General features: G+C 38.3%; 1 protein-coding gene across 14 annotated transcripts in view; it reads left to right on the top strand.

Moving 5' to 3' along the window:
- The window catches only part of MAST2 (microtubule associated serine/threonine kinase 2), a 194,264-nt gene that overhangs the window by 122,341 nt on the left and 58,345 nt on the right, over window positions 1-13,578 (top strand). For 11 of the 14 annotated variants that reach the window (XM_080406092.1, XM_080406082.1, XM_080406089.1 and 8 more), the window contains 3 exons: window positions 2,438-2,529; window positions 9,260-9,335; window positions 11,794-11,814. In XM_080406092.1, the coding sequence (XP_080262218.1) occupies window positions 2,438-2,529; window positions 9,260-9,335; window positions 11,794-11,814 (189 nt within the window). The remainder of the gene's footprint in view (window positions 1-2,437; window positions 2,530-9,259; window positions 9,336-11,793; window positions 11,815-13,578) is intronic. The other 3 variants (XM_080406088.1, XM_080406093.1, XM_080406087.1) reach the window with 1 other exon arrangement.

The raw sequence follows: 13,578 nt of genomic DNA, 5'->3' as shown, positions 1-13,578 counted from the left end.
ATAACGTGGATTCAAGAAATTAGATATTCTGCTTTTAGCCTCTGTGTTTAAGCTTTGCTTTATTGCCAACACACATGGTTCATAGAAATGGCTAAACAGGCCTAAGTGATGTTCCCCCTTCCCAGATTAGAGATCCAGGGAAGTTGAAAGTTATCCAATTTTGAGGGTGTAAAGCGAGCAGTGTTTTATTCCTAACTTGGGGCTAGGCTTTCACGCCAAGCCGTTCACTCCTCTGGGTACGTTTGTGTAAACCTGACCTATTTTAACAGGTCTGGCTGTGCCTGCTCTCCAGCCACTTAACCCTTTCTCTTTTGGTTCCGTATCTTTGCAAGAACAGCGGAGAAAATAGGTTTGTGAAACTCAGTTCAATTTGGCAAACGCGGGCAAGCAGTTAAAAGGCTGGGACAGTCTGTGTTCCCCTTCATGCTGTGATTTAAATATACCAAGTTTCCATAGCCAGCTCCAGACATTGCTGTGGTAAAGTGTATTTTAGGAACTCTCTTTAGCAAAGGAATATGACCATAGAGAATGAAGCTCTGTTTTCTCACTGTACTAGTGTTTTATATTGAGAAAGATCTTAAATTATTATTTGTATTAAAATACCCAGGATTTTTTTATTCCTTACATAGTAATATACATTATATCAGAATGCTGAGGACTTCCGTGTTGTGAGAAAGATTTTCTGGTAATATAAACATAATGATCATGTGGTATTAATGTTGGATTTAAGTATTCTGGCTTTTTCAACAGTTACTGGAATAGAGTAACTGAAAACACATTAAAAAAAATAAATCCATAAACTGAGATTTTAAGCATCTTAAAATCAGGCTTTTAGGTTTTCTGTATGATGTACGCAATGGCAATCAGTTTTTGGATGGACTGTTGTTGAATAATACATGAATGTAAATGGAGATCGTATGGAATCAGTTGGATAATTTTGAGGAATGCTGTAAGTACACTAAAGAGCCTGAATAGCAGTTAATGGTGCTTCAACTTTATTACTGTTTATTATAGTTGGCAGTTCAGTTGTATTTTTTTCTATATCAAGTTCTCTAGTTTCCTATAGAACAGCAATAAAAAAGCTTACAAATAATAGTCAGATGCAGTGTATCCTGTGACAGCAAAATAGTTTTGCATTAAATTGTAGATCTTGGCAGTCTGAGGGTGTTTATTGTTGGGCAGCTCCAGAAGATCAGCCGGTGCAGGAAGGACCGAGGCAGGCGTCAGCTTTTGGACTCTGCGAGCAAACAGGCTTCACACGCGCCCGCAGTACCCCAATGTGGAGCTTCACAGGACACCTCTGCAGCTGGGCTGGCAGTGTCCTTGTTCAGCCTCTGCTCAGCCTTCCCTGCTCCTGTCTGTTCTCCCACCCCCTATCAAGACCAATATGATTTTAGTTACCTGTTTTGAGAACTGCTGAAGTAAGCAGAAATGTTTCTGCCATCTAGAAGGCAAGTTAGCGGTACAATGAAGAAGTGTACTTAGTGTAATACTTGGTCAGTTGGGAGACTTTGCTGGGAGCTTTGGGCTGTTAATTCTGTTTAAGCAGGAAAAGTGGTGATCAGGAAGCGATTTAAATACCTAGTTGCTCTTGTTCACAGTCCCCATGATTTAGAAATGTTTCTCTTGCCCATTACAATTACTTTTAACATCTTTAGAGCTAAATGTTTGCTACTAGCAGTCACGGGCTGGGAACAAATGGAAGAACACATCGTTCTCTTCATTTGGCTAAGTTCTGAAACTCCAGTGGGGAAAAAAGTAAGTCTCAACTGCCTCATACAGAGGTGTCACTTTCTTTGCTGGAACAAAATCATGGCAGTGAGTGGAGCTGATGCGGCAGAGGGCTTGTTTGAAACTTGCGTTGCAGAGTTCTCTGTCATTATTGCTGCACGTATTCGCAGAGAGTCTTGAATCTCAGATTTTAAGTTCATAATCCTGCTCAGCTGCTGAATTGTGCTAACACTTTTTTTTTTTTTTTTTCCCCCATAATTTTAACTCTGCCCTACAGAATATATTCTGGTTTCTTACAGTAATAGCCAATAATTGTAACAGATTTATTTGCTAGGTTGGATATTGGTAAGAATGTCTGAAGCACTCTGGGGTATTTTGTAGCTTTTGGGGTTTTGTGTGATTCGTAAAGCATGAGTTGCGTGTGTTTTGTGAATCAGGAATGTGTTGTTGGCTATCTCTAGTGGCCTAGATACTTGAGATACAGTTTTTATATTGCTTCTCATGTACTAAAACACTTCTTGCTGACAAAGAACCTTTTGGCCCTGTATGTTTACTACTTTGCAGGGTCACTAAGATTGAGAGTGTGAGGAAATACTGACCTAAATACTGAGGGATTCCTCCTTAGCTGAAAGATGTTCTGCAGGACCTGCCTTCACAGCTTTTGTTGGTCTGACCATGCCTTATTGTTTATATTTCTTTCTTTCAGCTGTCGGACGAGCAACAGAAAGAGTTTGATTGTAACATCCAGCACATCTCCAACTCTCCCGCGACCACATTCCCCTCTTCATGGACATGCAGGTAACTGCCTAGGACTGCTTTACCTGGGGATCGTTAGGAAAAATGTCAGTGTTCATTATAGTGAGTTTGAACATATTGATACTCTGCATCAAAATACGCTCTTTTACTGTAGTTTTTCACCTTTCTAACTTGTAAGAGGGTCTTCTCATTTAAAAATAAATATTTTATGTCCTCATCTGTTCTGTACTCCCTAGTTTACTACCATACCTATCCTCCATTCTTTCTGGAGGATTCAGTCCTCTTACGTTCTGCAAAAGAACCTGAGATGGAGAATGAAGTAAAATAAAATTAAATAAATACGTGTAAGTGAATATCTTGGTTTGGGTGCTCTAGCATGATTAGTTTGTGCCAGGATCTAACTGCAGTTCTCACGAGACACCCTGCGTATTTCTGTGTGCCTCTGGCAGCCTGTCAGCTGTGCAGTGTGCTATCTTACGGTCTCTATCTGCTACTTAGAGCGACAGGAGATGTTTAGGATTCTTTGTTTACATTACTGCCAGTTTTACCATGGAAGCAACTGGGAAATGCGCATTTCAGAGCAAATGGGCAACTGCTTGTTAGTCATTGAGGTGAAGTGTGTGGAGATGTTCTTTCTGTAGAAAAAGAAAGAATGATTATTCAGCCTGCAGTAACCACAGATTTTCAGAAAGGGTCACACATGCAGATTCAACAGCTTGCCTGAACAGCATGTTCCCTTGACGTTTTTATTGCTGAGGGAGGTAGGTGATGTGTGACTACATTGGTTTTGATATTTCAAAATGCCAGAGAAGATGGTTGGGCTTCAGGTATGGCCCTAATGGGCACCAGTCAGTAGCGTGAAACAGCTTGAACATTCGTGGCACATCATCCACGGTGGAGCCTCTCTGGAAGTATGTCACTGTTGCATGTAAGACAAGTAACTTGTTTTCACTATAATCAGACTTTCCTCCTCCTACATGGCAGTATGTTCTGTAAATACTTTCTGGAGATTGAAACTAAGGAAATGCTGAGAAAGAACAGCAAATTGATAGTGGCTCAACTAGAAGGAGCCATCTGCTTCTGTTTGCATCTTGAGGGGTGACATCCAGCCTGTTGAAAGGAGAAAGAAGAGCAAAGTTATTGTTCAGGAATGCCCATGACAGCCTCAGCCACTCTCATAAAAATCTTTCATAAATGTAAGTTTTCATAAAAATCTGTCATATTAGCTCAGAATGCTATAAAGCATGGAAGGGTAGGAAGTTACTTTAATTACTTGGTTTTTTTTTTTAAATTACCCAGAATTTTCAAATCAAAATGTTAAAAAAAAATTAAAAGTTATATATTAAACCAACTTTATTTTTGCTTCAGAATCTCAGATAAAGTGCAGGGCCAAAAATTTGCACAGGGCAATTCCATTTCACATCAAACTCCCTCGGTTCTGTTGTGTGTGTGATTGTGATAGTGATAGCTTTGTAAAATTTGACTCCAACAAGGCATTTTTCTTGGTAGAGATTCTCTACTTAGTTACATTGCACTCTTTACTTTGTTCTTAGAGTTGATGTGTATGTTGGATTTACCACATTCTAAATTACCTGTACAAGCCTTTAACTGAAGCGATAGAGAAAGGTGCTCCTCAGAATATGAAGGAAGGGTCCTTGCTTGGCAGATTGCAAAAAAATGTTGACATGATCATTGCTTGGAAAACAAGTACAGAAATGTTCACAATAGAAACATTTCTATTTTCTTTTCCTTTCTTTTGATTTGCTTTTCTCCTCTGTCTATTTAAAAAATGAAAAATTGCTTGTAGTGGTTTTGATGCTGTCTCAGGCTTTACAAGCTTATCTTTTATGAGAAGTATGTAAGTGTCTTCTAGAAACAAGAGTAATTAATCAGTGGTATGCCATTTTTCTTTAGCAGTAATTGTCAAATATTTCCATTTTTTGTTCTGATGTTGCATATGGGACTTAAAACTATTCGTTAAAAGGACATCCTTTGTGACCTCCAAGAGTAGCCAGTAGAGTACAGGAAGATAAATTACTTGTAGTTAGAGTTCTTCACCGGTAGTATATTTAGGAGTCTTCCCTGGAAAAAATAATTTATTCAAGAGACAAAAGCACATGAAATTTAGAGTAGAGTCACAAATATTTTCTTAAGAAATACCATATATGAGATATGAATGTGAGAACAGGCTGTGATATTTGTTTAGTATTTGAACAGAATCTATCAATCTGTTTGTTCAGGCACATAGACTGATAAGTTACTAAGAAATGCTGGGTGCCTCTCCCTGGCCTCTTTTGTCTGGAACATGCTCTTCTTAATGCCCATTCTGAACCTCTCTTATGAGTCATAAGGAACAGCAGGCATGCAGAGAAATCAGGGAGGCTTTCTAAAATGTTCTGTTCAGAAACCATTCTAAAATCAAGTCCTGTATAGCACTAGCTTCAGGAATTATTCTTCTGTATGTAATGTAAAAGTCAGTGACAGTCCATCAGGCAAACCTACCTCCTAATGAACACTAATCCAGGCTGATAGACTTACTGTCTGAAACAGCATCCAGATAAGATGCCAGGCAATTTTATATCCTAAAAAATTCAGAGGAAAAGTAATACTTAAAAGATCTCAACATTTGAGGTTGAAGTACATCCAAATGATTTCAACTCTACCGTGAAACCACTTCTGATTCAAGAACACAATGGATTTGAAGTGTGCTAATTCAGTTTTTAAATTGTATGAAGTATTTTTTCCAAAATGAGCTGGGACATCGGTATAGATAGCTGCAGCTTGTTAACTTTGTAGGAAAGTTACTCTGCTTGTTTAATCTCCCAAACTTGAAGTGCCTGGTTCTAGGAATACAGGTTTCAAAATTGTCCCTTTATTCTAAATTCTTTTTCTTTTAAAATCAGAGAGGGGAAAAAACATATACACACATGTTCCTTACATTTGTTTGTATTTCTTTGAATCCATTTTTAAAAATCTGAAATTTACAGAGAGGTTACATCATGAGGTTGATTATTAAGTTACTATTAGATTATATTTTAAAATGAAAAGCTTAAAATCAATCAAAGAAGCAACATCATCTCTATAATTCAGTTTGAAAGAATTACAGCTGGATGATTGAAGTTCAGGCTATTTTAAAATTTACTTGCCACAACTGTAAGGTAGCCAGGTTGCTCACTGGCTTCCAGTGGAGACACTTGTAACTGCTGGGACCTTTGTCCTGCTCCCATCTGCAATGGCAGGTGGAGGGAGCTGCTGGCAGGCAGCACTGTGGTACTGAATTCAGTTGTTCTGCTCTGACACTGCGAGTTCGGTTCCACCTTCTGGCAGAAAAATGGCTATTACTAACGCCTCTATTTATGTATTATTTTTAGAGTGAGCAGGGTATAGAACATGCCACTCCAGATCCTGCCCTGGTTATCAAAGCTGCGGTTCATCAGCATTTCACGTGTGTGATCCTTGGATGGTGTGAGAGCACCATGGCATTCACTATATATGACAGGTGGCACACAGGGCGCTTAAAATTTTTTGATCATTTTGAGATTTGAGTGTTCTGGAAGGCAGCGAATTTTGTAGCATAATGTTGGTATATACTATGTAGAAAACTGCAACAACTTTGTCTTTTGCATTTATTTATTTTTCTGAATCTCAGAAGCAGGTTTTACAAAATGGTTCTAGTGTGAGTTTTTGGACTTATCACCTGTCTGATGAATGTCATGTTTGTAGATGATAACTGAAACTTTCACCTATCTGTTGCCCGTAAGGTCTGGTTTTGTATTTTGAGGGTAGCAGATGTACAGATGCTTTGGCTGCATCCTTCTTCCTGCATCCGGAAAATGTAAAGGTTCACATCTGAATTATTAACGTTCATGTAACTGTGTTGATTTACCTAATGGGCAATCATTCTGTGTAACAGCCTCCCTTGAGACAGAGTTTTTTCAGGTTCGGTAGTAGCCAACTATAACCCTTGAGCAACAGGGGAATTTACCTTTGCTAACAGAGTAAGTAGAGTTTCGATCAGCCTTGGTGAATGAGACTACTGCACTAAGGCTTCTCTTATTAAAATTCCTTCAACTACAGCAGATGCAGCAGTACTGGGAAATTTTAGGAAAAGTAGTAATTCCCCTTCTCCCTGTTGTTGTTTTAAAAGCTTCACCCAGACTTGAATTGAGTAGAAAAACTAATTGCTTTTCATTTTAAAACTAGAAACAACTCACAGGGGATCTAATTAAAATTCCAGTGTCTGGAAGGAAATATGCCATATAAATCTGAAAAAGCAGTTGCTTAAAAATTAGTAGTATTTCCGTACCAGATTGTGTAGGCTCAGAAGGGTTTGAACACCCGCATACTTAATTTCAAGATTTAAAACCTGTCATTACCCAATTTGCTCAGTTATTTTGAAATCCTATTTTGATCATAATCTGGAGAGCTTACACAAGATTGATGAAGATATAAGAAGGCAATGACAGTTCATTGTTTATAATAGCATTGGGCAATGGGCTTTGTGTTCAAAAGGATCATCTTGACACAGTAGGGTTCATCGGCAGTAAAGCTTGAAAAATGAGAAGGCAAAGACTAAGGTTCCTACTAGAATGAGCAGCATTCCTTGTTTTGTTAGAAAGTCAACATAACGGTGGAAAGGCCTCAGTCCTGCTGCATTTCCTCCTGATCTAAAATGCTCCTTCAGCTTTCTGCTAACAGGTGAGTGGTGACCCTAACCCTACCCACGTGCTGCTACCAGGACACGTGTGGTTTGAGTTGTTTACTTTGTGGCTGTCATAGCCTTCTTCCGTCTTTCTTGTGAGCTTGCAGTGCCATCTAGACTGTCAAACCGCTCGGTCCTCTCTTAATTCGAAAGTGGCGTAAAGTCTCTGTTTTTCCACTGTGACCGTAAAAATTAAAATGAGTACAAGCTTAATAAATGAAGCACCAAAAATTATCTAGTTACTGATTTCTGATCACTCTCTCCCCTTCCCACTTGGGATTTACTGGGAATGGGTTAAATGGTAGCCAGTTCTGGGTGAAGACTTACATTGTGTTATGTTACACTGTGAACTTGTTGTTACTTCTTAACTAACAATACAAAAGAAAACCAAGCCAAAGGAAAATAAACACTTCGTTTTTAATTTAGTTTGCTCTTGATGAAGCAGATTGTTGAGTGGTCTGGAATTCACTTACCTCTCCCGTTCTCTCATCACCCCTTGACACATGTTAGATCAGCCTGGGGCTGCTTTAGTCTCAACCAGCTGCTGTTTTTCCCCTCATGGGCTTGTAGACCAGATGGCATTTGCTGGCCTGTGCTGTGCTGTGGCCATCCTAATCCCAGCAGGTATCAGCTTGTTCTTCTCTCCTCCTCCCTACCTGCCCCGGCATGCGTGCCAGGTGTGCACACACCTTGCTCACAGGAGTGGGGAGATGCTACTGCAGATTTTTGTGAACGATTTGTATACCTGAAGTGTGAGTTCTCTTCAACCGAGCACAATGCTTCTATCCCATTTCTGCTCAGTACCACAGTTAAGGTGTATGAATAACTTGGGTTGAAATTAATGCAACTTAATTACGAGCTTCAGTGCAGTGCTGGATGGGACAGTAGCCTTACAAACAGTGCTGGCTTGAGGGGCAAGGTGGGAACCTAGTACTTTGCCCAAAACAGAGAAGTCCTTTGCAGATGACTTATCATTGATGTTTGACTTTTCAACGTGACTTTTAAAATAAATGCACTTTATATGGGATCTAAATTTGAAAACATTTGTGATGACCGCCGTTACATACCTTGCAGTGTATGGCCTGTCTGGTATCTATTTAGTTTTCCTGCTGCTGTTTTAATGTTGTTTTATTGTCTGTGCATAAAGAAATTGCTGTTGGCTAATGTTTACTATGTATAGTTTCTCTTTTGTGCTTGTATTAAGGATCTGAAAGAGCAAACCACTTAAGAATATGCCCAGTAGATAGCATACTCGCTGACATGAAGCTTCCAATTCATCCATAACTTTCAAAGGTTTCTGCAGTTAGTGTGTAAATGATTCTGGCTTTCAGAAAGGCTTTCTATGAAATGGTTGCTTTTTCCTTTGAAATAAAATACATTGCAATATATCACTTATCACCAATATGCTTACACATCATATGACAAAGCCCAGAGTAAGTATTCTTGTGCCAAGAGAAAATTGTTATTTTTTCCTCCCTGTATAAATTCACTGGAACTTTCATTTTCATGGTAGAAGTATTATTTCAGAAAAGTGGTAGTTAGGGCAAATGCTGCTATGTTATAGCCAGATCATTTTACATACGTATAGTCCTTTTACTATCATGTGCAGTTCCTTTGATATATCTTTTATTTCCTCAGTGAATTTTGCATTCAGCCTTGATGTACATTGTGAAGAAATGCTTTCTCGCTATTTATTATTCCTGGAACTGTCATCAGTGTAATTTCTAACTCAGTTTTTTCACTGAGAAGTGTTAGGAAAAGTTTGTATATAGAAAAAACTATTGCAAAATATTAAAAGACTGTATTGTGTATAAGTGATATATTACTTACCTGAAAGCAACAAAGAAAACATACACCTTAAGTTAAAGGAGACAAAATACTGATACATCTGTATAAGAATGTTTCTTTATCAAACTAATGTTCAAAAGGTCAGAGACTCAAAGCTCTGTATTTTCAGTTACTTGTTTTCAGTTTGTTGCAAATTGAATGAAATGTTTTTTGGGTGTTTTTTTGTTTGTTTGTTTTTGTTTTTGTTTTTGTTTTTTTTTTAAATTTTATTTTCTCAAATAGGTAGCAGCCCTTTGGACAGTCCCAGGAACTTCTCTCCAAATGCACCTGCTCATTTTTCCTTTGTTCCTTCCCGAAGGTAAGGCAGGATCTATTCTCTTTGGACTGGCAAACATAGTCTGTATACTTTTATTTAGAAATGGCCTATGGGTTAGAGGTTTTGTGATTGCGTTTTACTTTCTGTGATGTTTGCAGTTTTATTTTATTCTTTTGGGTTTAGATCTCAGCAGCGCCCAGAATGCTTTTCAGACCTAGAAGAAGATGAAGTAAATTAAGTAGTCAATACTGCTTAGGGAGGAGGCAACATTCTCCCAGAATGGCATGTAGGATGTGTGATATGACACATAATTTAGTCATAATGACATTAAACCCAGTTTATGATTGGGATAGTTGTATCTTAGTTGTAGTCCTAGATGTTCTCACTGAATAACTGAGGTGTATTCAAAGTGTACTGATCTTTGCTGTGTCTGCACAAAGATGTAAACATACCTAAAATTAGGCATGCACAACTGTGTGTGCATTCATTCGCTGCCTGCTGACTGGTAGTAGCTTTTTAGTTTTCTCTGCTGTCTTGGGCATTGGCGTCAAGGGTGTATTATTGCTCTAATGAGGAAAATAGCTGATAATTGAAATTGCAGGTCTACAAGAACCTCTAGAAGAGCAGCAGCATTGAGAGACCTGAATGTGAAGCTATCGTCTGTCCTGCAGTGAATGCTAGACAAATGCAGGTCATGCTGTATATCAAACTGGTGGAAAGAAATCTGATACTGTAGTGATGAATTTAGTGTAAGGAATAGGACAGAAAGAATAAAGACAGCTGGGAGAAGCAGACAAATGGTGCATTGAATGTTGTGTCCCAGCAGATAGGCAGAAATGGATAATGATACAGAAAGTTAAATGTTGTGGAGAAATAAACAACAGGGAAAACAGAGAGATCCCAAGCAGGGTTTGGGCATAGCAGTAGGATTGCTAGATTCAAGTGTGGGGAAGGTATTTTGGATTTGTTAGACTCTTCCTTGGGTGAAAAAATGCAATCTGTGTTAAAATGATCTGGGAATGGGAGACGCATGATCATCCTGAGAGGAAGTAAGTTTTCTGAGAATGACAGATTTGGCTTGAGGGCTTGAGGAAAAGGGATGGGGCTCAAAACTTCAAAGCAGAATAAAGGGCTAGGATTTGATGAAATAAGGTACACCCTTTATCTGAATGGCAGGTAATACTGGAGCATTTTTGCATTGAGGTGATTTGCTAGAAGACCTGGTGTCCTTGAATACTGTTTGAAGTGGACTTCGGTCTTCAGGTCTTACATAAGAAAAAAAATTCATACTTGTGTGTGAAGTGCGACAGACCGGATATATATTTTCCTATTGCCTTAAAGGGAAAAAATAGTGGTTTACTTGCTGGTAAAACAATTCAAATGGACTCGTAGTATTCACCTTTATTTTAAAAAAGGCCTCTGGGCCTGATCTGGGCATATTCAATAAGTTCTGTTGAAATCAGCTGATTTTTTACCGGTTTTCACAGTATCTGGAGTTCTGGAACCTGGAACACAGGAGGAAAGTTGCAGCTGAAACCATTGTAAAAACATATTTTTTTCACATCTTGCTTCAATTTGATGTTTTAAGTACCATTGCTTTCTAAAATTTCAAGCAGCAAATAAATGTTCTAATAATAAAACTCTGAAGAGTACTCTTTCATACTTTTCCACTTCTAAAATCTAATTTTTAATGAAATAGATGAGTATAGTCTGTCCTGTCAAATAGTGTGGTTCATTTGACAGTATGCATGTTGCTCTCTGTACTTCTGTCATTGAAAAGAACACTTAAGCACAGCTTGTTTTAGAAACTTGTTTCTATTTTTTACTTGCATTACACCCTGAATAGCTATGCTAGCAGTACCAATACGTATTTATTAGATTATCACATAGTGGTATCAGAATAACTTCTATATGATCGCTTTAAGTAATTGCAAATGTGGTGCTCTGTTACCCCAGGCAAATGGGTATTTCACTGTACCCTTTTGAACGGCGTTGCATGGGTCTTAAGAGATGGTTCTTACCTGATTTTGTCCCGTTGCCTTCACAGAAGTGATTTGTTGCTGATTATCTGCCTTTTATATTTGGTGTAATTTCTTCATTTATTACCCTGTTCGGACATTGTTTGTGACTTCCATTCTTTCATTGTAGCCCCGTGATGAGTTTGATTTTTGGAACAGAGTAGGAAATACATTTGGAAAACTCATTTTATTGTAAAGCCAGTTTCGCTACAATATACTGCAAGATTGTCCATAGTCTGAGTAGTGATTAATCATAAATCCCTTGCTAGACACCCTTTCAATGATTGTGTCATAGCCACAAAGTTAGCGTGTTCAGGAATCCTCCCGTTTGTATAAGGGAATGTATGGTTAATTCTGTTCATATGCACTAAAACTGATCTTAATGGAATGCCAGTGACAGCAGATGAAGTTTTTTTTCAGAAATCGTATGCATCTTTTCCTTCTCCCTCTCTCACTGTCATTGTATAATTTCTCCCATACAGCCATGGACACAGAGCAGACAGGTAACGTGTATGGTATTGCTACTGTTTGTGTGTGTGTATGAACTACGCTTCTGTGCAGCTGAGCCTGCGTCCCTAACAAGTTCATGCTGTAATAACCCCATTTAGGCATTCAGCTTCTGTTCTGTGGTAATCAAAACAGGAAATCTTTGCATTTTGGCGTAAAATGATAAACAGTGCTCTGGAGGAGATGCCTTGTTCTTCTAGCACCTTCTTGTTTTGAAATTGATCTACTGTTCATTAAATAACATTTAGCTGCCATAAAAATACCTCCTTAATTAATTAAAATGCTATTTTAAAGGCAAAATCTGTTGCTTGCAAGTTTTTATTGTGCTAGGAAAGGGTCTACAATTAACAAAAGACCTAAAAATTTCGTTCCAGGTATGTTTTCTTGATGCAATATTGCATGAGGTCTCTCTAAAAATGTATTTATTAACAAAACACTGAAGTAACTTTGAAACATTTTGCGTAAATGAAGGAGGAATTTTCTTTTAAAGTCTTTTTCCCACTGCCTTTGATTCTACTCTGGTCCCATTTCTTTCTGCTAGACTAGAGCTGGTGTGTGTTGTCCTGACTGCATAGCACATTGCTTGCATAGATTGCATCAGCAGAAAATAGCCCAAGCATGAAGAGGTGTCCTGTAATTTTCTAATTGAGAAAGATCATATTTTTTTAAACTTTGTCAAAATGAAAGTTCTGATGTAATTCAAATACATGGTCTAGGCAACTCAGTAAAAAAAGGGATTAGGTTTTCCTTTTGCAAAAAAAGATAAGTGACTTGTGCATTCTCGTCTAGTGCTTGAGGAGACAGGAACATACTGTCTTGCTTTGGGACTGAATGTCCAAACTGAGGTTGAATCAATGACCTAAACGAAGACCCCAGTACCCCTGTATGTTTACAAGAACCTGCATGAAGATCGTCTAACCACATCATGCAGTGACTTTATAATGCTGCTATTTGTTGTTTTTCAGGGATAAGAAGGGAATTTCATTTCTCTTGGAATTTTTTGAGGTTGTTCTTTTACGTGTAATTGTCTTGCCAAAGAAATCACCTGTGGCTAAATGGGGTTTAGCTATAACATACGCATGCAATAGAAATCTGCATTACAGCTTGAGTATTTTTTTTTAATGCATGAAGCATGAGTGTTTTTAAAAACTCTTTTGACGTAATATTCTTTCAGTGATGTAGAACAGTGAGTTTATTTCCCTCTCATTCTAAGATTGATGACAAAGATTATTAGTGTGTATCAGTGCCTGAAAATAAAAGGAGCCAGGTCTGGAAAAAACATAAACAGGCATTTATGTCTGGGTGTGCACTGAACTTTTTTCTTAAAATGAGGCTTCACGAGTGTGGATAGTGAGATGAGAAATATTACTGTGAAGATGGCAACAGTTGCGTTTTCTAAAAGCACTAAGCACTATTTCAGACCTGTACCAAACATCCTATTTTATCATGCACTTGCATAAATGTACTTTATCTACATGTACCAACCCCACCCCCGCAGTCCTTCCAAAGTAACTTAGAATGGTGAACTGTTCTAATTCAGCTTCACTTCATGGCCAGTTACTGATAATCTGCTGTAAGAAAAGAAAAAAGAAAAAGGAAACTGCTGCGAGGAAGAGATGACTTTAACATCCATCCCATCTGCAACAGGACACATTTGTCCATTATGGGACACAAAATGCATGCGAGACTGAAATGAAATCAGAGGCAGAAAAAGCACTGTGAGACCGAGCTGAATGTGGTTCTGTTTTCATCCTCACCGA

The sequence above is a fragment of the Falco punctatus genome (genome assembly GCF_963210335.1).
Source record: "Falco punctatus genome assembly, chromosome: 11".
Classification (NCBI taxonomy): Eukaryota; Metazoa; Chordata; class Aves; order Falconiformes; family Falconidae; genus Falco; species Falco punctatus.
The sequence above is the reverse complement of the archived record's forward strand: the minus strand, read 5'-3'. Positions and strand labels throughout refer to the sequence as shown.